The sequence below is a fragment of the Typopeltis vanoorti genome, chromosome 18 (genome assembly GCF_054136105.1).
Source record: "Typopeltis vanoorti isolate ZY-2024b chromosome 18, IOZ_Tvanoo_1.0, whole genome shotgun sequence".
NCBI classification, from domain to species: Eukaryota; Metazoa; Arthropoda; class Arachnida; order Uropygi; family Thelyphonidae; genus Typopeltis; species Typopeltis vanoorti.
The window spans coordinates 52898665-52924280 of record NC_143566.1 but is presented as its reverse complement, the minus strand read 5'-3'; the positions used below and the strand labels follow the sequence as shown (position 1 = coordinate 52924280).

The 25616-nt window shown below is 38.5% G+C and overlaps 1 protein-coding gene across 1 annotated transcript in view; it reads left to right on the top strand.

The window, feature by feature from the left end:
- The window catches only part of LOC150096673 (twitchin-like), a 2440784-nt gene that overhangs the window by 2315858 nt on the left and 99310 nt on the right, over nt 1-25616 (top strand). The window contains exon 126 of the mRNA XM_090408679.1: nt 12174-12316. Within this exon, the coding sequence (XP_090264805.1) occupies nt 12174-12316 (143 nt within the window). The remainder of the gene's footprint in view (nt 1-12173; nt 12317-25616) is intronic.

The window sequence follows — 25616 nt, the reverse complement described above, 5'->3', positions numbered from 1 at the left end:
GAAAAATAATCTAATTGGAAGAAAAACTTGAAATAATAAAGAAAAGGGAACAAGGCGAGTCCAGAGCAAAACTATATGATCAATTTTAAGCAAAGCTGCTGAATACAAACAGAAAGGTAAGGCTGCTTTAAGTTCCTCATGATGCAGACCACTCGAGGTCAAAGTACATTGTCCACAAATGTTTACTCTGATTATAATATATTATAAATCTTCAGTGAATACTTGAAATGGAACACAAAGTTAGACTTCAATGCATAACATACATTGAAGTCTAACTTTGTGCATCACTCGATGCATAAAATGCATAACATATAGAACACTGAATAGCTTCAACGTGTGCACCGCCAGTAACACGTCTAGGGGTGTAATGTCCGGTGACCTAAGGGCAATGGGATTGGACCATCTCTGCCAATCCAGCGATTCGGGAATTCTCGATTAAGATGACTGCAAACATCATGAGACCAGTGAGAGGGGGGGGGGGACTCCGTCCTGTTGAAAGATAACATTTGGTTGCATCTCCTGTAGCTGGGGAATGGCATAATTATTGAACATGTCTAAGTACACATTTCCATTAATTTCTTTTTCAAGAAAGAAGGAAAGGGACAATCACTCAATCATGCATTAGTCCACACCACACATTGAGTTTTGGACTAGCTCGAATGTGTTCTCTTATGGCATGAGGGTTTTCATATCCCCAGATCATTACATTGTGTCTGTTGACTACTCCACTCACGTGAAATGTTGCCTCATCAGAGAAACAAACACACTGCAAAAAATCATTATCCTCATTGATGCAGTTCAAAATGAGGTTAGCAAATTCTTCATGCCTTGGACATCATCTGGCTTTATCTCCTGGACAATTTGTAATTTGTGGCCAAACAATTTAAGATGTTTGCATACCACAAAGTGGTACGCAAACATTGGCACTGTAACTGGAGATTTTGTTTCTGCTAGCCACAGAACATATTGGGCTTTTTCCTGTAATGAAGCTATATTCAAAGAAAATCAGCAGCAGTGCTCCTGGTGGCAAAAGCAATATACCAGTATGGAAACTTTATGAGTGCCCAAATTTACCTGCAACAAAATTTATTCAGTTAGTTTCATTGTTAAAATATTATAGCCAGTTGAAATCAGGGTAAACATTTGTGGACACCCTGCATTATAATGACTGAATTAGAGAGAATTCTTTCTACATAGATCAAAGATTATAACCAAAAAGTGCAGATGTGGTAGCCCTGCAAGAGGATTTAAATAAGCTAGATAGATGGGCAAATGAATGGGGGTCAGTTTAATGCAACAAAATGTAAGGTCTTGAGGTTTGGGAAACATCGATGGGATGCTGCATACTCTATGGGAGGAGTTATACTGGAGGAAGTAGGGGAGACAAGAGATCTGGGGTTGATGATTAATAGAAACCTGAAGTTTAGGGGACATATTGCAAAGGTGGTGAAGGTTAACATAGAGGATTGCTGCTATTATAAGAAGGCCACTGACCTGCAGAGATAAGAGGGTTATCATTCCATTGTATAAGTCTCTGATCAGACCTCACTTGGACTATTGTTCTCAGATTTGGTCCCCAGGATTTGAAGGGGATAAATTAACTGTGGAAAGGATACAAAGACGGATGACAGAGATGGTTTCAGGACTGTACAAGGATAGTTATGAGGATCAGCTGAGAGAATGTGGACTGCAGAGTTTGGTGGATAGAAGAAGGAGAGGTGATATGATTGAGACTTTTAAACTGTTGAGAGGTGGTTACAGGGTTGACACTGGGGAGTTCTTTCGCTTGGTTGAACAGCGGGAAGGAGTGATGACAAGAGGCCATCCCTGGAAGTTACGAAAGGAAACTGTGAGCAAGAGGGTAAGGAGTGGTTTCTTTGTGTGGAGGGTGGCTGAGCCGTGGAATGCATTGCCTGATGGAGTGGTGGGAGCGAGAACGGTCATTGAGTTTAAAGAGTGGTATGATAGACTTTGTGTTTCTCAAGGGGGGGGACCTCCCCTCGATGAGTCTTGACAGACTTTATGTCTTAGGAAGGACCTCCCTCGATGAGTCTTTTGGCTCCTTCGAGGCCTGAATAATAATAATGATGATGACCTTTTCTGGCCAAATCAGAGAAATCTCAGCCTCGTTATAAAGTCGCAAAGTCGAATGAAATTACTGTAGCAGTATGCGAGCATTTTGGAAGCATATTGTGCAAATGATTTTAGAGGCTTTTCAAATGAATCTAAGTTAATTAAATCTCATTCTGAGCAATTCTGACCTGCTAAATTTAGATGCACAACCGGAAGATCCAGAAGAATATGAAGAAAATTTAATCACTGACAAGCCCAAAGAGATTTCACAGAAACAAATTGAAAATATTTTTCATGGAAAATGAAAAATTAAAATTTTTTCAATTTTTCATTTTCATGGAAAATTGAAATTTTCCATGAAATTTCAATTTTCATGGAAAATTGAAATTTGAACTTAGAGGCTGACCCTGGTGAAGAGAGAAGCAGTAAACTTTGCAGAAGAGTTGAACAGGAAATAGGGCCATACCATCAGTTGTATGAAAAAAAGAAACAGATGCCTGCCTTCTTTGTTAAGAAGTAGAATAATAAATTTATATGTTTTATTGTATTTCAGCTTCATGATTTTCCTTTAACTAATTCTTTTATAAAAAAAAATTAAGGGTCAAGAAAGAAATTTGAGGAACGAATTATATTTTTTCCCATAGGAAAAAATATAACAAATATATAACAAAATAAAACAAACTGAAAAATATTTTCAATTTGTTTCTGTGAAATCTCTTTGGGCTTGTCAGTGATTAAATTTTCTTCATATTCTTCAGGATCTTCCGGCTGTGCATCTAAATTTAGCAGGTCGGAATTGCTCAGAATCAGATTTAATTAACTTAGATTCATTTGAAAAGCCTCTAAAATCATTTGCACAATATGCTTCCAATTATATTTATTCCAACTAATGATGGGAAATATAATTTCCCATCATTATTGCGACAGCATGTAATGGAAAATACTAGGGGTCAGAGAGTGCTTGACCTAGTAATTACATCTGAGGATTTGGCTGTAACAAATATGACCACATTGCCACCAATCGGTGAGAGTGATCATAGGGTCTTGACTTGGGAGGTGGCTAAAGGTGTAGAATTTTCAATTAAGACAGGGTACATGTGGAATTATTGGGCGGGAAAGTATGACAAGCTTAGGAGTTTGATTGGCTCAGTGCCATGGCATGTACAACTGCAAGGACTAGAAGTTGATAGTGCATGGGGGGGTAGTTAGGAAGTGCTTGCATAGAAGCAATGGCTGACTGTATACCTACAGTCCGAATAATAAATCAAGTAGGGGTTGAATGGATGAATAACACCATTAAGCTTGAGCTGCAAAAAAAGAAACAACTATGGAGAGAATTTAAGGAGAAAGGTGACCGGCAGGCACATGAACGGTATAAAGCGCAGGCCAGAAGGGTGACGAGTGTGGTAAGAAAAGCAAAAAAGGATTACGAAAGAACATTGGCCATGCAGGCTAAAGAGAATCCTAAACAGTTTTTTAGATATGTAGCAAGTAAAAGGAAAAATGTACATGGCAGAATGATTTTAAAGAATGCCGATGGTAGGGTGGTAACTGAATCAGGTGAGATAGCTGAGTTACTGAGTGAGCACTTTGCAAGAATATATCATCCAGGTGGTGACATTGCAGAAACGAATAAACCAGTAGATTATACGGGAATTGTGGTGAATGAACTGGAGGTGAGTAGTCTATTGCATAACCTCAATGTCAATACATCCGTGGGATTGGATGGTATACCAGCTCATGTAGTACGAGAAGCAGCTAAAGAATTGTCAGTACCCTTGACCATTTTGTTTAATTTGAGTCTCGGGTCTAGGTTAGTCCCGAGCGGGTGGAAGAAGGGGAAAATAGTTCCACTGCATAAAGGTGGTTCCAAGACTGCTGTTGTAAATTACCGACCGATTAGCATATCAGGAATTATTGTCAAGGTCTTAGAGAAATTAGTCAAGAAAAGGATACAGGATTGGATAGATGAAAATGGGATATTGTATGAGGGACAACATGGTTTTGTGAAGGGTAGATCATGCCTCAGTAACTTGCTCACGATTTATAACACAGTGACGGCTGAACTGGATAGGGGTAATGGATTTACAGTGATACTACTGGACCTTGCCAAGGCCTTTGACAGGATACCACATGGAACTCTAATCAGTAAACTGGAGCAGATGGGGATAGATATAGGGTTGGTAAGATGGATAGGAGGGTGGTTGAAGGAGAGATACCAGAGAGTGGTCTATTCAGGAGTGGAGTCAAAAAGACGTCTTGTGACTAGTGCAGTGCCGCAGGGCTCTGTTCTTGAACCACTGCTTTTCAATTTGTTCATCAATGATATTGGAAAGGATTTGAGAGTAAGTGTTCACTTGTTTGCTGATGATGCAAAGTTGGGTAGAGCAATTGTGAGTGCACAGGATGATTTGGATAGTTTGGAGGACTGGGCTAGGAAAAATGGATGTCAGTTTAATGTGGCAAAGTGTAAGGTTATGCACTTTGGGGTGAAAAGAATAGCAGCAGTATACCGCATTAGTGGAACCATACTCCAGGAGATTGATGAGGCCAGGGATTTGGGAGTGCTGGTGGATAGGGAGTTGAAGTTTAGGGGGCACATTGCAAAAGTGACTAAAACAGCTCACCAAATCACTTGGCTTATGAAAAATACTTTAACATGCAGAGACAAACAAGTTGTTGTTCCTCTGTATCAAGCCTTGATAACACCCCATCTGGACTTCTGTGCCCAGTTATGGGCACCAGGGTTTTCTTTGTGATGGGGAGGAAGTGGAGAGGGTCCAGAGACGAGTGACCAAGATGATAGCAGGACTGTGGAATGAACCTTATGAGAATAGGTTGAGGATTTGTGGGTTGCAGAAATTGGTTGACAAAAAGCAAAAAGGGGTGATATGATTGAGACATTCAAATTACTGAAAGGTTTTTATAAGATTGATCCAGAAGATATTTTTGAAAATATGACTAGTGGTGGGAGGACTAGGGGCCATGCATGGAAGCTGGGCAAGAGCGTGGTTGACAAGATTGTTAGAGCTAGGTTTTTTACTTGGAGAGTGGTGAATGAGTGGAATAAGCTTCCAGAGTCTGTTGTGGGTGCTACGACTGTGAATGAGTTCAAGGCAAGATATGATAGATACTGTGTGAATGTTGAATTGTTGTTCCAGACATGATGTTAGGGCCTCCCTCGATGAGTCTGTCGACTCCTTGGAGTTTCCCGGAACAATAATAATAATAATAATAGGTTATTATTTTCGATTAATGCACCTGTTTTAAAGAACGCATTAGGCACATTAATCGAGGGATTGCTGTATTTACATTGCCATTTGTGAAAATTATTTCAAAAAGGCTTTACTTTGTAGTGACTTTCAAGGACTGTCCCTGGGACCTTATTGCAAGATAAAGTCCTTGCGGTGCTACTTTCAAAAACATATCCTGTACAGTATAGATTGATTCAGGATTTATGCTCATTTTGAAGATTTCCAATTGCATCTGCCACCCTTCCCACTTCAGTAGTCAAATTATAAATGACTGCTCTTTATCTTATTTCTACTGGTTTGCAAGTTTCAAAGAGCTAATTTTAATTCTATCACTTCATTTTACCATTTTGAAAAAAAAGAAATAAAATAATATTGTTAAGTGTTGAAGCAAGTGCTTCTAAAACTGGATTTATTTCAGCTACTACCTTCTTTTCCATGAAATATTCAGCTGTTTGCTTAAATTTTTTCTAAGTTTTACAAATACATTTCATGTGATATTTTCACTTCATAAAAATAATTTATTCCAAAAGATAAAAAAAGTAGTTTTGAGTGTTATTCTTAGTTATTTATAATTCATTTCCTGAAGTGGCAGGGTTGGAAATGCAGTTGAGCATCTTTAAAATTACTATAAATTTTGAACCAATCTATACTGTATAGGCTATGTTTCGTATATTTTCACCACATCTCATATAACATTAGATGCTATTAAAATGAGCATCCTACAAATAGTAAAAATCACCTGTTGCAATCTCAAGCTAAAGGTGACAGTCACTGAGATTCTACTGAAATATTACTGGATATAAATTTTTAATATTTAAAAAAACAAAAATCCCATAATCAGAAAGCAAGTAATGCCAGCCTGGTTGGCCAAGTGGTTAGCGCATCTTCTCTCCAGCCAAAAGGCTGCAGGTTCGAATCCCGCTGTGGGCATGGATGTTTGTAATTGTCTGTGAAAATACCAGTGGTGGTGGGCGGTAGATGGCATTGGTGTAGATGATGATGTTAGTTGTAGTTCGATGTAGTTAGTGGATTGCATGGAGAAAGAGAGTTGTAGAGTAGGTGCCCTCCCTTGATTAGTCCCTTGGACTCCCTAGAGGTGTTAAGCAATAATAATAATATTATTAAGGTCATCTGGAGCACACATATATATGTACGAAGAGACAAGCTACATCACAATATATTACTTTAGTAGTATGCTAAAGTGTCACAAATTTGATCAAACATTAACGCTATTGACCTAACCTGAGGAATCTTTATATGGGCCTTTACAATGGAAGCTGAGTTAGCTGATCTCATAAGAAGGTAGCAGGGTTTTTTCCCTTCATACAGGTAAATTGGGCATGAGAGCACACAAAATTTACAGGAAAAAAATACAGTTGTTGGTATTGGGCAGAAGATGGCACTGATAGTAGTAGTGTTGTAATTGGAGAATTTAATTAAATAGTAGGAAAGACAGCAAGATGTATGTACCAAGTAGAGTAGAGTGCCCTCCCACAATGGAGGCATCATGTTGTAATAATAATAACTTCTGATGAGGGGGGGGAGAAAACTTACATCAAAGCTACAGTCCATTTATCTATTTGGCCAGGATCACCAATGATTAATTAAAACAGAAACAGCGGTGATCAGAATATTATTATTATTATAGTTATTATATGTTATTAAGGGGGTTGTTATAGGATCAATGCTGGAGAGGTTCTACATAAAATAGTTGGAGATCAGAGGAAAACCAGAGGTCATCCCTGGAAAATGTATAAAGAGGGTGTGAGAAGCAGATTTTTTCATGCAGAGTTGTGAATGATTAGAATGCCTTGCCTGAGAGTGTGGTGTCTGCAGAGAATTTGAGTGTGTTTAAAGCATGGTATGATGAGCTGTGTGTATGATAAAAGGACCTCCTAGATGAGTCTTTGACTCCATGGGGTCTTAGGTAATAATAATAATTTCCATTCATTCCAGTTTAAATTACAATGTAAGGAACAGGTACCTTTTAGATCAATTCACCAAAATTACTAACTTTGTGTGTCATTTGTGGTCTTTCTTCAGAACTGCATTTGTACACACCTAATTATAACCTAGTCAAGAAACTAGGGTTGACAATCAAAGAGCTGATATGTCATTTTTCCCCCTCCTATATATATATATATATATATATATATATATATATATATATATATATATACACATTATTATTATTATTTAGGCCTCCATGGAGTCAAAAGACTCCATGGAGGCCTCATTGTGGGAGGTCCTTCCTAGGAAACACAAATTTTATCAAGATTCATTGTGGGAGGTCCCTCCTAGGAAACACAAAAACTATCATATCACTCCTTAAACTCATTGACCATTCTCGCTCTCACCACTCTATCAGGCAATGCATTCCACGATTCAACCACCCTCCATGCAAAGGAACCACTCCTCACCCTCTTGCTCACAGTTTCCTTTCATAACTTCCAGGGATGGCCTCTTGTCATCACTCCTTCCCGCTGTTCAACCAAGTGAAAGAACTCCCCAGTGTCAACCCTGTAACCACCTCTCAACAGTTTAAAAGTCTCAATCATATCACCTCTCCTTCTTCTCTACCAAACTCTGTAGTCAACATTATCTCTGCCGATCCTCATAACTAGCCTTGTACAGTCTAGATGGTTATCTGCCTTTGTACCCTTTCCATGGTTAATTTATCCCCTTCAAATCCTGGGGAGCAAATCTGAGAACGATAGTCTAAGTGTGATCTGATCAGGGTCTTATACAACAGAATGATAACTCTTTTATCTCTGCAGGTCAGTGTCCTTCTCATTATTGAAGCAATCCTCTGTTACTTTCACCACCTTTATAATATGTCCCCTGAATTTCAGGTTTCTATTGATCATCAACCCCAGATCTCTCATCTCCCCTACCTCCTCCAGCATAGCTCCTCCAATAGAGTATGCATCATCCCATCGACATGTCCCAAACCTGAAGACCTTACATTTTGCTACATTAAACTGATACCGCCATTCATTTGCCCATCTGTCTAGCTTATTCCAATCCTCTTTCAGGGCTACCACATCTGCACTATTACTAATTACTCTTCCCAGCTTCACATCATCTGCAAACAACTGAATATCCCCCTGCAATCCACTAACAATGTCATTGATATAAAGGTTAAACAATATAGGTCCCAGTACTGAGCCCTGTGGGACCCCACTCGAAACTGTCTCACCATACACAACTCTCTGATACCTATCGGACAGCCAATTCTGAATCCAGTTGACCAACCTGACATCCAAACCCATGTGCAGGAACTTAAATATCAGCTTATCATGTGTCGCCCTATCAACTGCCTTCGCCAAATCCAAGAAAATGGCAGTACATGCCTTTCCCTCATCTACTGCTCTTGTAACTTTATTATAAAAGGCTAGCATATTACTAAAAAAAGTGCACCCCTTCACAAATCCATGTTGACTCTCACAGATAACATTACCCTCATCTGCCCAATGCTGTATAAAGTTATTAATATTATTATTTATTATTATCATCTAAACACCTGTGAAAAGTCATAAGACTTATTGCAAGAGGCCTTCATTACCTATTATTAATCAACAGCTATCAAAATTCTTAACTCATTCACTTATGATGCACTCACAACTTCAGAGAATGGCAAATGAATGGAATTTTCCAAGCAAATGTTTATCTCGACTATTTTTAATCGAAGGTGAATTAGCCAATTTCATACGGAGGTAGCAGGGTTTTTTCTCCCGGAAACTTGAGTTTTTCATCCCACATACAGACAAATCGGTCCTTCAGAACACACGCAATTTACAGACAAAAAATACTAGTTGTGGTGGTGGTGGTGGAGATGGGCGATAGATGGCGTTGATGGAGATGATTTTTCGCAGTAGAGGTTCGGTGTAGTGGTTGAGGCAGTTGTAGGCATCCTCCCGCGATGATTCTTCAGACTCCTTGGAGGTATCAGGAATAATAATAATAATAAAGTCCATAGATTATGTTCCAATCCCATATTCTTCAGTTTACGCAACAGCCAATCGTGTGGTATCCTATCAAATGACTTAGAAAAATCCAACATTATCATAGTGTATCCATTTCCTTTATCCAACTCAGCCATAACATTGTTATAAAATATGAGCAAATTGCTAAAAATGACCTTCCTTTAGTAAACTCATGCTGTTCCCTGCAGAGTATAGAATGATTGTCTATCCATTTCTCTATGTGAGTTCTTACTAACTTCTCTAAAATCTTCACTACTACACCAGAAATACTAATATGTCAGTAGTTAGACACATCAGTTTTTGCACTACCCTTGTGCAATGTAACTATCATACATTCCTTACATTCCTGTGGTATCATTCCTGAGGTGAGACTCAAGTTATACAAATGTGTGAAAGGCCTAGCCAATTCAGCTGAACATTCCTTTAACAAATGGACAGATATTCCATCTGTCCTTATTGACAAATTCTTATCCAGGTTATGCAAAAGCTCTTCAACCTCATTTTCATGAACTTCTAACTCTTCATCCAACGTAGTAGTAGCACTGGACACCATGCTACATACACCTGATATATATATATATATATATCTTAGCAAAGTGAGCACTCATTAACTGAACAATCTCCTTAGCTTCCGACACTCGTGTACCATCTGCATTCAATAAAGTTATTCTTCCACATTCATTCTTTCTTTTGCTTGCGGCATAACGATAAAATTCTTTTGGATTGCCTTTAGCTTGCATGGCCAATTTCTTTTCATACTCCGTTTTAGCTTTTCTCATAATACTCGTTATTTTCTGGCCTGAGCTTTATATATTTCATAACTCCTCTCACTCTTATTCTCACAATACTCTTTCCACATCATCTTCTTCTTGTGGATTTCTAGCTTAATAAGGCTGCACATCCATTTCATACCCAACCTATTTACTCTTCGAACACTAGGGATACATTCAGATACCACCTCATTCAAGCATCTTTTCCAAGATTCCCATGCATTGCTGATATTTTTTCCATTTAGTAACTGATACCATGGGACCAAAGATAGTATTCTTCTAAGTCGATCATAATTTCCAGCTTTGTAGTTTGGCATGTAGCCTGTTTTAATGTTTTCATTTTCCAAACATCGATTGGGTAGAAGAGAAATCTCATGATAAGAAAGAACAGGAATTTATCGAATTGTTGCGAGACAACTTTTTCAAGCAGTATGTGAAAGAAGGAACTCAAGGACAAAGAGTGTTGGATTTGCTCATAGCATCAGAAGGGATCTCTCTCAAGAATATGGCTATTTTACCATCAATTGGTAACAGTGATCATGATGTTCTTTCTTGGGAAGTATCTACTTGTATTGAAACTCCAATTAAAACAGGCTACATGCCGAACTACAAAGCTGGAAATTATGATCGACTTAGAAGAATACTATCTTGGTATCAGCACGTACCATGGTATCAGTTACTGAATGGAAAAAATGTCAGCAATGCAGGGGAATCTTTGAAAAAGTGCTTGATATAGTCCAGTAACACAGAATAGTGTTACTCTGTAAAACGTGAAACTTTTTCAAGCCATTATGCATGATGGTAGCCTCACCAGGCATTGAAATTCATTTATCACTTAACTTAAGAGGCTTTAAATGTCAAACTCAGTTACAAATGGCTTACAGTTATCAAAATCAATCATAACCTTTCCAAAGTTTCATATGTCATTTATTCATAAGAGAGTGAATTACACAAGAAGAATCCTTCTTATCCATTGAGGTGTATGGATTGTGCAGGAAATTTATTGTTCTAGCAGGGATCAAACTGAATGCAGTAGGATAGCAATTTAACAACTGTATCTTTGTGTGATATAAGTTTTCTCTTAAATCTCACCTGTTTACTAAGCTCTGCAGTTCACACTAACTCACTATTTTTTCACAGTCACAGTCCTAATTAGAACTGTATTTATATCGTAAAAAAAAAAAAAAAGGGTTATCATTTCATTGTATAAGTCTCTGATCAGACCACACTTAGACTATTGTTCTCATATTTGGTCCCCAGGATTTGAAGGGAATAAATTAACTGTGGAAAGGGTACAAAGATGGTTTCAGGACTGTACAATTTTGGTTATGAGGATCGGCTAAGGGAATGTGGACTGTAGAGTTTGGTGGATAGAAGAAGAAAAGGTGATATGATTGAGACTTTTAAACTGTTGAGAGGTAGTTACAGGTTTAACACTAGGGAGTTCTTTCGTAACTTCCATCCCTGGAAGTTACGAAAGGAAACTGTGAGCAAGAGGGTGAGGAGTGGTTTCTTTGCATGGAGGGTGGTTGAACCGTGGAATGCATTGCCTGATGGTGTGGTGAGAGCGAGAACGGTCAATGAGTTTAAGGAGTGGTATGATAAGACTGTGTTTCCTAGGGGGGGGGGACCTCCCCTCGATGAGTCTTGACAGACTTTATGTTCTTAGGAAGGACCTCCCACAATGAGTCTTTTGACTCCATGGAGGCCTGAATAATAATAATAATCTTATATAAATTAAAAATGCCAAGAAATTACATTCTTGGTTTAATCCATTATCCAAGTATAAGCAAACAAAGTTTGTATATGAAGTATTTTCAGGCGTGTGCTATGTGCATATAGAGGCTAATGACTTCACATAAATCTTTATCTTCAAAAAATTGACTTGGCTAAATGTGTTTGGTTAACAGTGTTCCAGGTGCAAACTGATTAATGTCGGTTACATGGTACAATAATCTATATGTCACTTAGATCTCTTGCTCCCTTAATTTCTTGGATTACAGCCCTACCTGTAATTTAAAGCTGATTTCATGAAATTTGATTATTATTTAAAGTGCATATATAATTTAACCAATAACTTTTTTTTTCAGTTCCAGAAGACAAACCAATGACACCTCCTACTTTCACAGAGAAGCTCAAAGATCTACAGATGAGAGATGGTGAGGCAGTTACATTGAAATGTCTAATAAGTGGAGATCCTGAACCAAAAGTAGAGTGGTTTAAAAATGGGCAGGTATAAGACAACTATTCCATAATCTATCTTTGACAAATATGCTATTTTTAATTATGTTTACAATATCCCTCCTTAAGAATTCTCTACCCAAAGTTGATTCAATGGCAATTCCAACCAATCCTACATTCAGCATCATGGGTTCAAGGAGTGGTATGATAAACTTTGTATTTCCTAAAAACAACCTCCCACAATGAGTCTTTTGACTCCATGGAGGCCTGGATAATAATAATAACTACTAGGTATCCTGAAGCTCAACCATCTGAGAACAGTTTGAAACAGTCATGATCTTGCTTTCTTCACAAGCTGCAAACAGTTTCAAAATTTGAAATTTTAATGGAAAAACACTCAGTAAAAAAAAAATAACTTTAGTTTTATTCATGTTTAACATTTCACTACCTATATTAAGGTCATTGTGGGAACAAAAAAATAGCAGAATGGATTAACAGATAACTGATATGGTGAAAATGGCCAGCCTAGATGATTGAGTAGTTAATATGCTTGCTCTCTAACCAACAGGCTGCAGGTTCAAATCCTCCAGTGGGCATGGATGCTTTTTGTGATGGTCTTTTGGTGATAGATGACCCTCATTACCTGGTGGATTATTGGCCAACTTCCATAAAGAGAATTTATAATGAATACAAAAAATTAAATAAATAAATAATAATAGAAAAAAAAATCCCTTAACCAGATCATGATACTAACGTACTGTAGGTTTATAACCTTTCATGGGGAAACAAAAAAGACATCTGATCTCGCTAACAAGCTATTTGTCTAACATCTAGCATGAAAAATAATTACTATACTAAACCAATTATTAAAATACAAAGAAATCACTTAAAGGTCTAAGACAGATAACTAGGAGGGTTTAAGGTTTATTGGTGCAAAGACAGTAAAAAGTCATACTGCACCAAACCAAAGCTTACAGCCAAGGTAAGAATAAATAGTAAGAAAGATTAAATTAGTAAAAACATGTTATGTACAAAAAGCAAAATTTTTTAAATTAAATTAAACAGTATGGTATCAACACATAAACAGAATTTATAATGAAATGTGTTTGTATAAATTGATTCTTCATAAAAAGTTAAAAACTACTACATGCAGTTTGTCAGTCTGATAAGACCTGAGTTCTTATGGCTTAGCCAGATTAGCAAAAATTGCATCCCTTTCTCATGTGAAGTTCTGGGACTTCACCAGAACAAGACAAATGTTTCATGAAATGTATGCTGTTCACAGATAATGACTGTGACCTAAGCAGAGCCTAGCAAGAACAACTTCCTCTCTTTTGTTTCTACATTGACTAGACTACCAATACTTTATTTCATGCAATTTATTTGTCAGTGCTTCCTGCTATGATGACTGCTTGTAATTAGCATTGATCTTATAAACTGTTTTTAGTCTATATATGGGACTGAGGGACTGACAAACAGTACATGGAAGATCTATGACCTGAATAGCAACTGCATCTGTAGTCTCATTTCCCCTTAATTCCAGCGTGGCTGAAATCTTGAACCCATTGCTATGAGCCAAAATAGAGACACACACTCAATGACTAGTTGAGATTATTTTTCAAATAACTCTCGTATTACAAGAATGAGTCATCTTTCATAAGATGACTTATGTCACCTTCTGAAAGTAGCATTAAACCTGATATCAAAATGGAAGAATCTCAACTCTTTACTTTATGTAGATGATGTCATTCAGGATTCTTTGACTAGACTGAATAACTACTGTAGAAAATTTGGTATGAAAAACTAGGGGAAGGGGGAAGCAACTAAAATAAGCAGGAAAATGGAAAATATCAACTGCATTCTGTATGGACAACAAGTGAAATATTTTAGCTATTTAGGAATAGTTTTTAGTGATGATGGCAAATGAAATACAGATATAATTAATAAAATAAGCAATACTGGAATGGTGGGAAGCCGATCAACAAATTTATATGTAATAAGAGAGAGAGTCAAAACTAAACCAGCTTCATATAACACAGTGCTCAAACCAGTTCCTAAAACCATTTATACATTGGCATGGCTAACCAACGGCTCTTTTCTGGAACTCTAGCCGCATTCCTCAGTTGTGGCTACGGTTGACACGGCACGCACGGCAACCGGAGAATGTTGCTGGGTAGGGCGGCAAGCTTCACAGCTGTCCAGTATTTGGATCAGGAACCAGGAACAGAAATTAAGAGAGAGACTGAATTACGTGCCGAAACCTATATAGTCAATGTGAGCGCCCTCTCTTGGTCACTACGTCATGCACATAGCGGCGGCCGATTCGTCACCGCAGCTCCGAACTGTTTTTGACATGGCTCAATACATCTTTCAGCATTTATACAAATTTTTCCTTTGTTAAATAATCCACAAACTTTATCTATTTAAGTTATGGGTTTCTCAAAATTCACTTAATATCTACTAGAAAAATGGTTAGACATAGTTCTGAATTACCAAGATGCGCATTTTCTTCTGGAGGCATAAGCATGTCCATATCCATGGTTTTTAACATTACCTTATGTTGGATCAGAAATAGGATGATTCATTAAAAGTGAATCGGCACTTTTTTCGACACAATAAAGCCCCCCCCCCTTTATCTAAAATTTTACTTTAATGAAGTTACGGAAAATTTCTGTTAACAACATCCCCTCCTTTCTCTGTGAAAGGGTTGTTCACCTTGCCTGCTCCTTAACATGTATCTGTGTGTGTCGGGTTTTTGTGTTTCTCCACATTCCCTGGGCTCAGCTAACCTATCATGATTCCCCTGATTAATGTTATTTTCGTCGGTATTGCCTGGGGCTTCCCTGTGTCCAAAAAAGAAGGGAGGGATACTCGTCTTGGGGGCATTCCTCCTCCCTTACTTTGTGGCTTCCGTTTTCCTTTGATCGCGGTTTGTTGTGGGATGAATTTGGATGGGAGTTTTCTCTGGGTCTATGTCTGTTCTGGCCTTTCCTGCTTCGCGCATTTCCTAAGACTCTCTCTAAGGAATCACCAAAACAGACTAGCCTTGCTGACCTAGTTCTGTATAACTTGAGGCAGTCAGAATACACAATGGTGATCATACCACGAGGGCTGGTTTCTTTTGACTCTGAAAGTTACAGGCGTTATTTTCTCATATTTCAAATGGTCCAATCGCACTTTTACTGAACTGTCCTCCTTTTCCCCTTTCCTTTGAAACCTTGATCCATTAGAACCAAGCTTCCCTCCTTCAAGTCCTTGGCTTTCCTGAGCTTGTTCACATACAGTCTTGAACGGAGGGAGCTGCTTTCACTGGTTTCTGCTACTGAATCATACGCTAACTTGTTGTCTCTTATGAGGTTGTTTAAGTATTCGTCTTTGTCAGGAAAGCCTGTTTCTGCCCTGGAGCTTCTGAAGTTTTGGGAAGAGGGGCTCAAAGCCATACAGTATTACAGGGGGTGCTTCCCTGGTGGCTGAGTGAAGGGCAGTTCTACAGGCGAAGAGGGTGTGAGGTAACCGAACATCACACTCAGATATCTGCTCTTCTGCTAGTTTTGCTAAGGTGAGCTTCAGAGTGCAGTTCATCCTTTCACACATGACACTCACTTGGGGATGATATGGTGTGGTAAAAATCTTTTTTATCCCTAATGAGTTGCACAGCTGTAGGATCACCTCGGCTGTGAAATTGGTGCCCTAATCAGATAGTAGGGTCTCAGGTGTTCTGTATCTTGAGAAAATCATTTCAAACAGCATGTTTGCTACAGTTTTGGCCATCTGATCCTTCATGGCCACGGCCTCAGGGAACCTGGAAAACATGTCTATGATGACCAGGATGTACCTGTTCCCCTTTGATGTGGTGGAAATTGGTCCCACAATATCCATGGCCACGGCCTGGAAAGGGCACGAGGGGAGCACAAACGGCTGAATAGGGGCCTTACCAGTGATTGGGGATTTCCTCTGACAGAAATTACAAGAAAGGACGCATGCCTCCACATCGCATCTCATTCCTTTCCAGATGTATCCACCCATCACCCTCCTTAAAGTTCTATGTATTCCCTGGTGCCCAGCTAGTTTAGTATCATGGAATGTGTGCAGTACCCAAGGAGTCGTGGCTTCGGGCACTACTATCTTCTCTCTCCATCTCCCAGTGATGCCTTGTCTAGATATCAGGAGACCGTCACTATCAATGTGAATATTGTCACCGGTTCCCTTTTCCTGGCACCTGCCCCTTTCACTTATAAACTGGTCTTATAAACTGGTCCCCATACCGGGTCGGCCTTCTGTGCCTGAATGATGTCAAATTTTTCCCAGGTCTGACATCGTTTCTTGATGACCAAGACCCGTTCGGTGGTTCCATTGATGTGGTTATGACTCTCCTCAGGCTAGGGTGTCAGTGACCAGGATAGGTAATCAGCTACTACGTTGGCCTTTCCAAGTATGTAGCTGACCTCCATTCTAAATTCCTGCATCTCCAAAGCCCAGCGCACGATTCTCTGATTTTTATCCTTCATGGATGACATTAAGGATAGAGGTTTGTGGTCAGATCTGAGGACGATGTCTTGCCTTAACAATAGGTGACGGAACTTGAGGCTGTATACGATGGCCAATGCTTCCCTCTCAATGACAGAGTAGTTTTTTCTGAAGGGGATAGTTTCCTGCTAATGAACGCAACAGGTTTGAATGAATGAATCATGTTCCTTTTGTTCGAGTACGGCACCGATAGCGTCTTTGGATGCATCGGCCACAAGATAGAAGTTTTTCCCTAGTTTTGGGTGAATAAGAACAGGGGCAGTAGTCAGTTCAATGCATGGAATGCTTCCTGCTGTTCTATCTTCCAGGCAAACTTGGTTCCCTTCCTGGTCAGGTTTACTATGGGCCTCATTATCTCAGAGCATTGGGGAATGAACTTTCGGTAAAAGTTTACCATCCCCATATACCGCCTAACCTGCCTGATTGTGGTGGAGGGTTTTACATCCAAAATGGCATTCACATTGTTACATGAGGGTGCTATCCCATCTCTGGTGATCATGTGTCCAAGGTATTCCACCTTGTCAAGGAAGAAATCGCATTTCGAGCATTTTAGTGATAACCTGGCTTTGTCCAATCTATCTAGCACGTTTAGTAAGATTTCAGTGTGCTCTTTCATGGTGGTGGAATATATCAGTAGGTCGTCCTGGAAGCATTAAACGCCTTTGCCCAAAAGTCCTGCCAGTACACCATTCATGAGGCACTGGAAGCTCATAGCCGAGTTTTGGGCCCATTGGGGAAGTCGACAAAGTTGGTACTTTTGCCACTTCGTGGTGAAGGCAAAATATTGTCTGTCTTCCTTCCTGAGGGGGGGATCTGGTAGTACCCAGAATTCGGGTCAAGTTTTGAGAAAAACCCTTGCCCCTTCCAGGCCAAACAGCAGCTCTTCTATAGTACACACTGGGAAATCCATGGGTTTCGTGACTTTGTTCATTTCTCTTAGATCGAGAACAAATCTCAGGTCACCGTTTGTTTTCTCGACCAGTATGAATGGGCTGTTCCAACGGGATACTGACTTTTCAATTACACCTGCCTTCTCATATTCTTCCATGAGCTTTTCTAATTTGTTTTTGTGTTTAAGGGGGGTTGGATATTGTTTTATGTGAACGGGTGAGGTCGAGGTTATTTGTACAGTGTGTTCTACGGCATTAGTACAGGTAGGGGTGCTTATCCCTTCAGTGAAGACCCCAGGGTGCAATTTGTATGCTGTGTCAAAAAATAGTCTTATCTCTTCTATATCACGATTAGAGCTATGGTTGCTTATCGATCTGCTCATCAACCTCTCCTTCCAAGTGATCTGCTTCTCTTCAGATTCCCTAGTGGATATCAAATTTGTCTCAAGTGACTTATTTTCGTGCGATGTTTTGCATGGGTGGTTGGGTGGTGGGTTTTTTCCACAAAGAGATATTGACTGGGTCCCAAAGTTGCAGGCGAACTAGCTTATTTTTTAGGAAGTCCAGTCCCAAATTGACTTGATTACTGGTGTCATCAGGTATCTCTGGGAGGATTATTACATCATGGGTAACATCAATAGGGAAAAAGGGGATAGATAACTTTGCTCTCAATTTACTGGAGGATTGCAGCTCGACTTTTGCTATTATTCCCATTATTTTGTGAGTTTTTTGGAGGGGAATGAGTGTATTGTTATGGGACATGTCAAACTTTTTGTAGAGGTTGTGTGGAATGACAGATATGTGCCCCTGTGTCAAGGAGGAATTCACATTGTGTTTCCTCTATGTTACCCTGGACAAGGGTGAGGTTCCCTTCAAGGCTTGCCTCAGTTGTGTTGGTGCTCTGCATTTGGTAGTGTATGGTCTCATGATTCGTAGTGTTTTGACTTTCAAAAGCTTCTTTCTTTCCACTGTGCCTTTCTTCAGTTATCATTTCTCTGTATGTAGAGGATTGAGCAATGGTTGCTATTATTTCTTCTCTCTCACTGGCAGCTGCGTAGCACTCTTCAAGGCTATTTATTCCCTTTTTGTATATGCTCTCTTGCAATTCAGGCAAGATACCTGTTCTGAATTGCTGTAAGGTAAGCCATTCAATGTGTCTTTGTCATGTGTGGAGGTTTTTATATCATGGGCAAGTTTGGTTAATCTGTTGAAGAAATTGGCTACCCTTCCCCCCTTTTTTTGTAGGCATTTGAAAAATTTTTGTTTGGTCAATTCCTCCCTTTTTGTTAAATTTTGATATTAAAGCATCCTTAAAGTCTTTAAATGTTAATGTTCTGTTTAGTGTTTGGTGGAAGTGCAACGCTTTCTTTGCTTTCCCCTCTAGTCCACTGCGTATTAAGGTTAAGAGTTGCGTATCACTCCAATTTGCTACCCTTTTTAGTCTTTCCATATAGCTGAAGAAAGATTCTACATCATCATTACCTTCCCCTGAGAATCTGGGACATATTTGCTTAGGGTTCATGGTTTTAAAAAACTCTGTGTCGCTCATCTCGGTTATATTAGGTAGGGATATACTTATCCTCTTAGATTAACACTTTATTCTTAACTCAAAATTTCACTACTATACTTTCAATTCTTAAATGAGTTCTGTTTCTGAGATTGAGACCAACTTATTGTGCACATTAAATTTTTAAGCAGATCCTGTCGACTGCTGCACCATTTTTACGTCTTCGTACTGGCCCTGTTATTATTAGTTATATTATTTACTTATCTTACTTATTCTCAGCTATTCCGTTGCCGACAAATTTATATTCTTTTAAGTTGACTGCGCCAGCCAGCAACTGAATTCTGATACACAATTTAAAACTACTGAAAAACAATATAGGGATCAAGTGGTTTGCAGTCGTGGTCCCCAGTTCTTAGTTGCTAATGGATTCCCCTATTACTTATGCATGGTCCGAAATTTAACAAGTGGTAACTCAATTCTCAGAACAATGACAGACTCATGAGGTTTGAATTAAAGAAATACATTTATTTAGACAAATACATATATACACTTTGGTTAGAATTTCCAATTCTAAAGAGTCTGAACTCCCCCCCCCCCCCCTTTAAGTTAATATATCCAAAAGGTTTACTCTAAAATCTTATTCTAGCAATCTCATACTCTTCTTTGTGTAACTACGTTCGGGCTCGGTTAATTCTTACAGAGTTGCTCAGTTCCCATATATAGGAATAACACATATACATAGATACATTCTACAATCCTAATATGGAGCATATCAGACGTACTCCATCTTGCAAAATTCACATGGGACAATGTTCTCTCTTATGCTCAGGCTTTATCCTCCCCCAAAATTCAGTTAATATTCAAATTAAATTTAAAACAATGATATAAATGTTTCTTCCAACATAAACAGTCCGAAACCTTGGTTCCCAGCTCAGCTTAAGCTTAGGGTGTCACTTGCTCTTTAGACGTATATAGAAATGTCCAAAAGAAAACAGTTCTTTAGATACAAAGTGGAAGTTGACTACATGGAGCTCCTTAACCCTCTGGTTCCTATACCCTCTTTGGTTATTATTCAGTTTTAATACGAAAGCTTGCACCTTACTGTTCTTGCTTTTCTGGTAGTTGTTGGGACTTCCTGAATTAGCCTTCCGGGTTTCCTCACCGTATATTTCTTATGGCGTCTGCGACATACTTCCATTCTTTTCGAAAGGATTACTTCTTCGATGATTTATACATTGGCATGGCTAACCAACAGCTCTTTTCTGGAACTCTGGCCGCATTCCTCAGTTGTGGCTACGGTCGCCACGGCATGCACAGCAACGGGAGAATGTTGCTGGGTACGGCGGCAAGCTTCACAGCTATCCAGCACTTGGATCTGGAACCAGGAACAGAAATTAAGAGAGAGACTGAATTACATGCCGAAACCTATATAGTCAATGTGAGCGCCCACTCTTGGTTACCACATCATGCACATAGCGGTGGCCGATTCGTCACCGCAGCTCCGAACTGTTTTTGACATGGCTCAATACATATATCATCTTATATACATCTTTCAGCATTTATACAAATTTTTCCTTTGTTAAATAATCCACAAACATTATCTATTTAAGTTATGGGTTTCTCAAAATTCACTTAATATCTACTAGAAAAATGGTTAGACATAGTTCTGAATTACCAAGATGCACATTTTCTTCTGGAGGCATAAGCATGTCCATATCCATGGTTTTTAACGTTACCTTATGTTGGGTCGGAAATAGGATGATTCATTAAAAGTGAATCGTCACTTTTTTCCAACACAACAAAAGACATTTGATTAAGGATTTATTTATATGTAGATACCACATTTAGATACTCAAGTTTACATACATTTTATTTACTGATTTATCTTCTTATAACTATTTATTATTACCCTGTATATATAACTATTTTTAATACCTTTTATAGAAAAATATTTATTAATACCTTGCATAGAATCATTAATATATAGATACTCCTTATAACTATTTATTAATGGCTGGTGTAGATAACTATTTATTAACACATTTAGTATGTAGATATTTAACACTTTTTACATACATTTTAACTATTTATATATTTATTAATACTGTGTATGTACTATTGTAACCTGTATCATGGTACAGTATGATCTCTACTGTCCTTGTGACATAAAATCAAATATCAACCAACCATGCCTTAAATGCATTCACCAGTTCACACTTACCACATTCTCAAGTAATGCATTCCAGTTGCCTGCCACTCTCCACAAAAAATCTACTCTTCACCCCACCCCCCACAAGGGATGGTCTCTTGTTCTCCCACATTCTATGCAAACTCATCCACATTTATCTGGTAATAACTCCCTACCAACTTATATGATGTGTCAATCTTGTCTCCCCCTCCTATCCACTAAACAGCGCAAACTGTATTTCCTCTTTCTTCATAATCAACATTTCAGAAACTCGAAACCACTTTAGTCAGTTGTCGCTGGACTCTTTCCAATATCTCTTTGTCCTTTTGAAAACACGTGACCAAATCTGTGAACATTCACCTATGGTCTGGTCAATGCCTATACAATGGAACCATAATCTATTTGCCTCTGCACATCAGTCTTCTCTGCATCGCTGCCACAATCTGCTGTGCTGTCCTGAAGTTTAGCAACGTGTTCCCCTAAATTTTAGGTCCTTATCCACTGGATCTGGGTCACTCCCCCAGATCCGATATTTCCTCAACCTCTTCCTCCAAGATATCCCCACCAAATGTATACTCTGCATTCAATCCTTGCTTCCTGAATTTTAAAGCATTATACTTTGCCACGATGAATTTTCAATCTCGCTTACTTGCCCACCCAGTCTATTCAAGTCCTTTTGCAAATAACACATACATGGTTCTTCCAAACTTTGCATCATCTGCAAATAACTGTGTAGGTTATTTCCCAAATTGGGACAAATTATAATTAAATTACAGATCAAACAGTAATATCCCCAAAGCATACCCTTGGAGCACACCACTAGTAATGTTCTTCTTCTTCTTCTGAGATATCACTGTCCTATACACAATCTACTGATATCTATCATCCCAACTCCAATCCATCACACTAATTTAATATCCAACTCCATCTGTTCCAGTTTAATTACTAGCATATCATGTGGCAATCTATTAACCCTTTGTCCGTTCCAGTTTTAGGTACTTTACACCATGGTTAGGTTTTTTTTTGTTTGTTTGTTTGAATTTCAAGACTAGATGATTGACTAGGTATAAAAAGTAATTATTTACAATTTTTATACAAAGACTGTCAATAATTTGCTAAGAAAGAATATTTAGCTAATAAATGACTTTTATACATGCAACAATAACTATAATAACCTACATACAGTGATATTTCTTCAGAAGTTTCAAATAGTATGGTAGATTTCAAAGCATGGTGAAGCACACAACCCTACCTGACAATCGGGACACCACATGTGTTTCTTTGCAAACTTTCTTTCATAAAACTGATCTTGTACAACAAATGCACATTTTCTTCTTGGCTTTGCTTGCTTTGCAGTAGGGGGATATATATCCGGAAAGTGCTTTCCTCTCAGTCTGAGTTCCTCCTTTAGTTGATCTTCCACCTTTCTTGTTAGCCCTTGTGGTGTGGTAGGTTTCAATAATCTTGTATATATGAGATCCAGCCTGAAAGCTATGTGATCAAGCTTACCCCCTAACTTTGTGTGTAGTACAAAAGTATTGTACACAGAGATATGTAAAACGTGTTGGAATATTTTTACATAGCATCTCTGTTAGTATGGGTAGTAGGATAATACAAAAGCATTTGGTCTAAATGATCAACACCTCTCAAGCTGGTTTTTTAACTGTTCCTTTCCTTGTCTCTACATCCTACATTTTGTTCCCATGGAGGTGCTTAGCATAGTGACATCTTTCTTGTCTTTCCATTTCAAGGCAACAATCTTCCCATGCTGAAAGACACAAGTTTCTCCTTTCTTCAACTTGAAGTCTTCATTACATTTTTTTTCAGGTCATCTTAGCAGTCCCATAAATAAACATCAGTTTTCACGATAACTAAGTAGTCCGCAAGCTTGAGACTGTTGAAATAATTATCTAAGGTAACAATAATTCATGCCAAAAGCAGCATTAGGCAGTAAACTGCATATCTGATTCCTTTTTACCTGTATAAGTTATCAGTTCATATACGTAGCTACTAGATAAGTCAAAGTTCAAAGCATTTCAAACTGAAACGAGAGCATTTCAAACCAAGTCGGCCCTTGTATAAAATAAGGCTTTCATCAATACAAATATCTTGTTCCAATGTATAAACTTCCTGGAACTTCTTTTTGAGAAAAAAAAAAGCATTTTTTTCTTCTTTTTTTAGTTTTGGATTGGGATAATCAGAATCTTTGTTGGCAAAGTATAAAAATTTCATTATCAAGGAATACCAACATTCAGACATGATCACTGAAAAAAAATGGTGTCTCGATCATCCTTTTTTAAGACCAATATTATTTTCACTTCTGTTTTCTGAATTATGTCTTGAAGCAGTAATAATGCTAAAACACCTTCAGTTCACTGCTGTCCGTGTCTTTCCAATGAAAACAATGAGAAAAACTTTTGGGGGTTGTAGCAGCAATGACTGTACAGTTTTGTTGTTCATTTCCTCAAGAAAATGTTCAGTATATCATCATCAAAATATAACTCAAACAGTTCGAATGAGCAATTACTTACGGGAATATCCTGAGAAATACCAGGTGTTCCCTTAAAAGAAAAGCAAGCATGACATAAACATACTGATCCAGTCAGTATGTCACACTATCTTCCAGCTTGGGACAAACCACAACTGTCTTCATCATTATTAGAACTCTTGAATGAGCAATCATCATCACTTACATCTAAAAAGAATTCTCCAACATATTCTTTGTCTGATTCACTATCAGAATCTCTTGCAAATGATGCGGCAAGATGTCCTGTGCTTCTGCAAATCCAATGTTGAAGCCATTTTTTACACCACGTGCGTCCTTCAACATACTTTTGTTTCTATACAAAGTAAACAAATTTCTTTTCTCACCAGGACCTATTGCCATCTATGCATAAGCAAGAATAGAGAGAGATTAAAGTGTTAGGACACTTTAATCACAACTCCAGACAGAGAGATTGGCCTATATAATTTGAAACTTCATTCTCATCACCACTGATGTCACAAGTCCTTTCAGACCTCTACACTCCCTTTCTCCACATCCTATCCCAATCCTTTCTTGTCTGCTCAGCATTCACTTTTGCATCAATCATCAATACCTCTCACTTGCTGCCTACTTGTCTGCCCTAACTGCTCCATTTTCCTATGTTGTGCTCCTGCTCTCTCATTCTCTTTGCTCAAACTACTCACTGTTCATTCACATGCTCTCTCTCCTTCACTCTCTCCAACTCTACTTTCCTACTCTTCCACCTAACTTCGTGTTTCAAATACCTTAGATGGTTACTTAAGCATAAAGAGCTAATAAGCATCATTTCGGCAATGAAAACATTACTTAAATTAAGGGGATATTAAATCCCACATAGTTTTAAAACCGAATAAGAAACTCATAGATTGGAATCAGAGAGTTTCTTGCCGAATATAGTAAACTATAAAGTATCGGCGACACTAGCGTTAGCCAATGCAAGTGATCCTAGTACGTAGTACAATACCAGGGCAACTCGTTGCAAAGGTGGGGGAAGTTCAGATCGCTATTCTTAGGTATTTTCCATAATGTAAAAACACATTTCCTAGGAAATGTATGCTGTTATTACATTATGGAGGGAGGTCACTACCCAGACCGGTTTCAGCCTTTTTTGAGGCTTCATCAGTGACCACAGACCACATTACTTTCTCATTATACAGGTCCGCTATCATACTATTCATAATCTATATTCACTATCTCAACTCATCACTCTGTTATCTGGACAATACAATGACTACTCTTCTTACTGCAGCGTTATCCTTCAGTCTCTTTAACAACCTCCCAATATCCATTCTCAAGTAGTCCTAAACTTGTACTTTCACATATATCACTTGGTTGCACCTGTTTGGAAAACTCGTTCGCAGAGTTCATAAGTTCTTTTCACTATACACTTTGGTATTAGGTCTAGCTACTCACTGATGAAGCATCCAAAAAGGCTGAAACCGGTCTGGGTAGTGACCTCCCTCCATAATGTAATAACAGCATACATTTCCTAGGAAATGTGTTTTTACATTATGGAAAATACCTAAGAATAGCGATCTGAACTTCCCCCACCTTTGCAACGAGTTGCCCTGGTATTGTACTACGTACTAGGATCACTTGCATTGGCTAACGCTAGTGTCGCCGATACTTTATAGTTTACTATATTCGGCAAGAAACTCTCTGATTCCAATCTTTGAGTTTCTTATTCGGTTTTAAAACTATGTGGGTTTTAATATC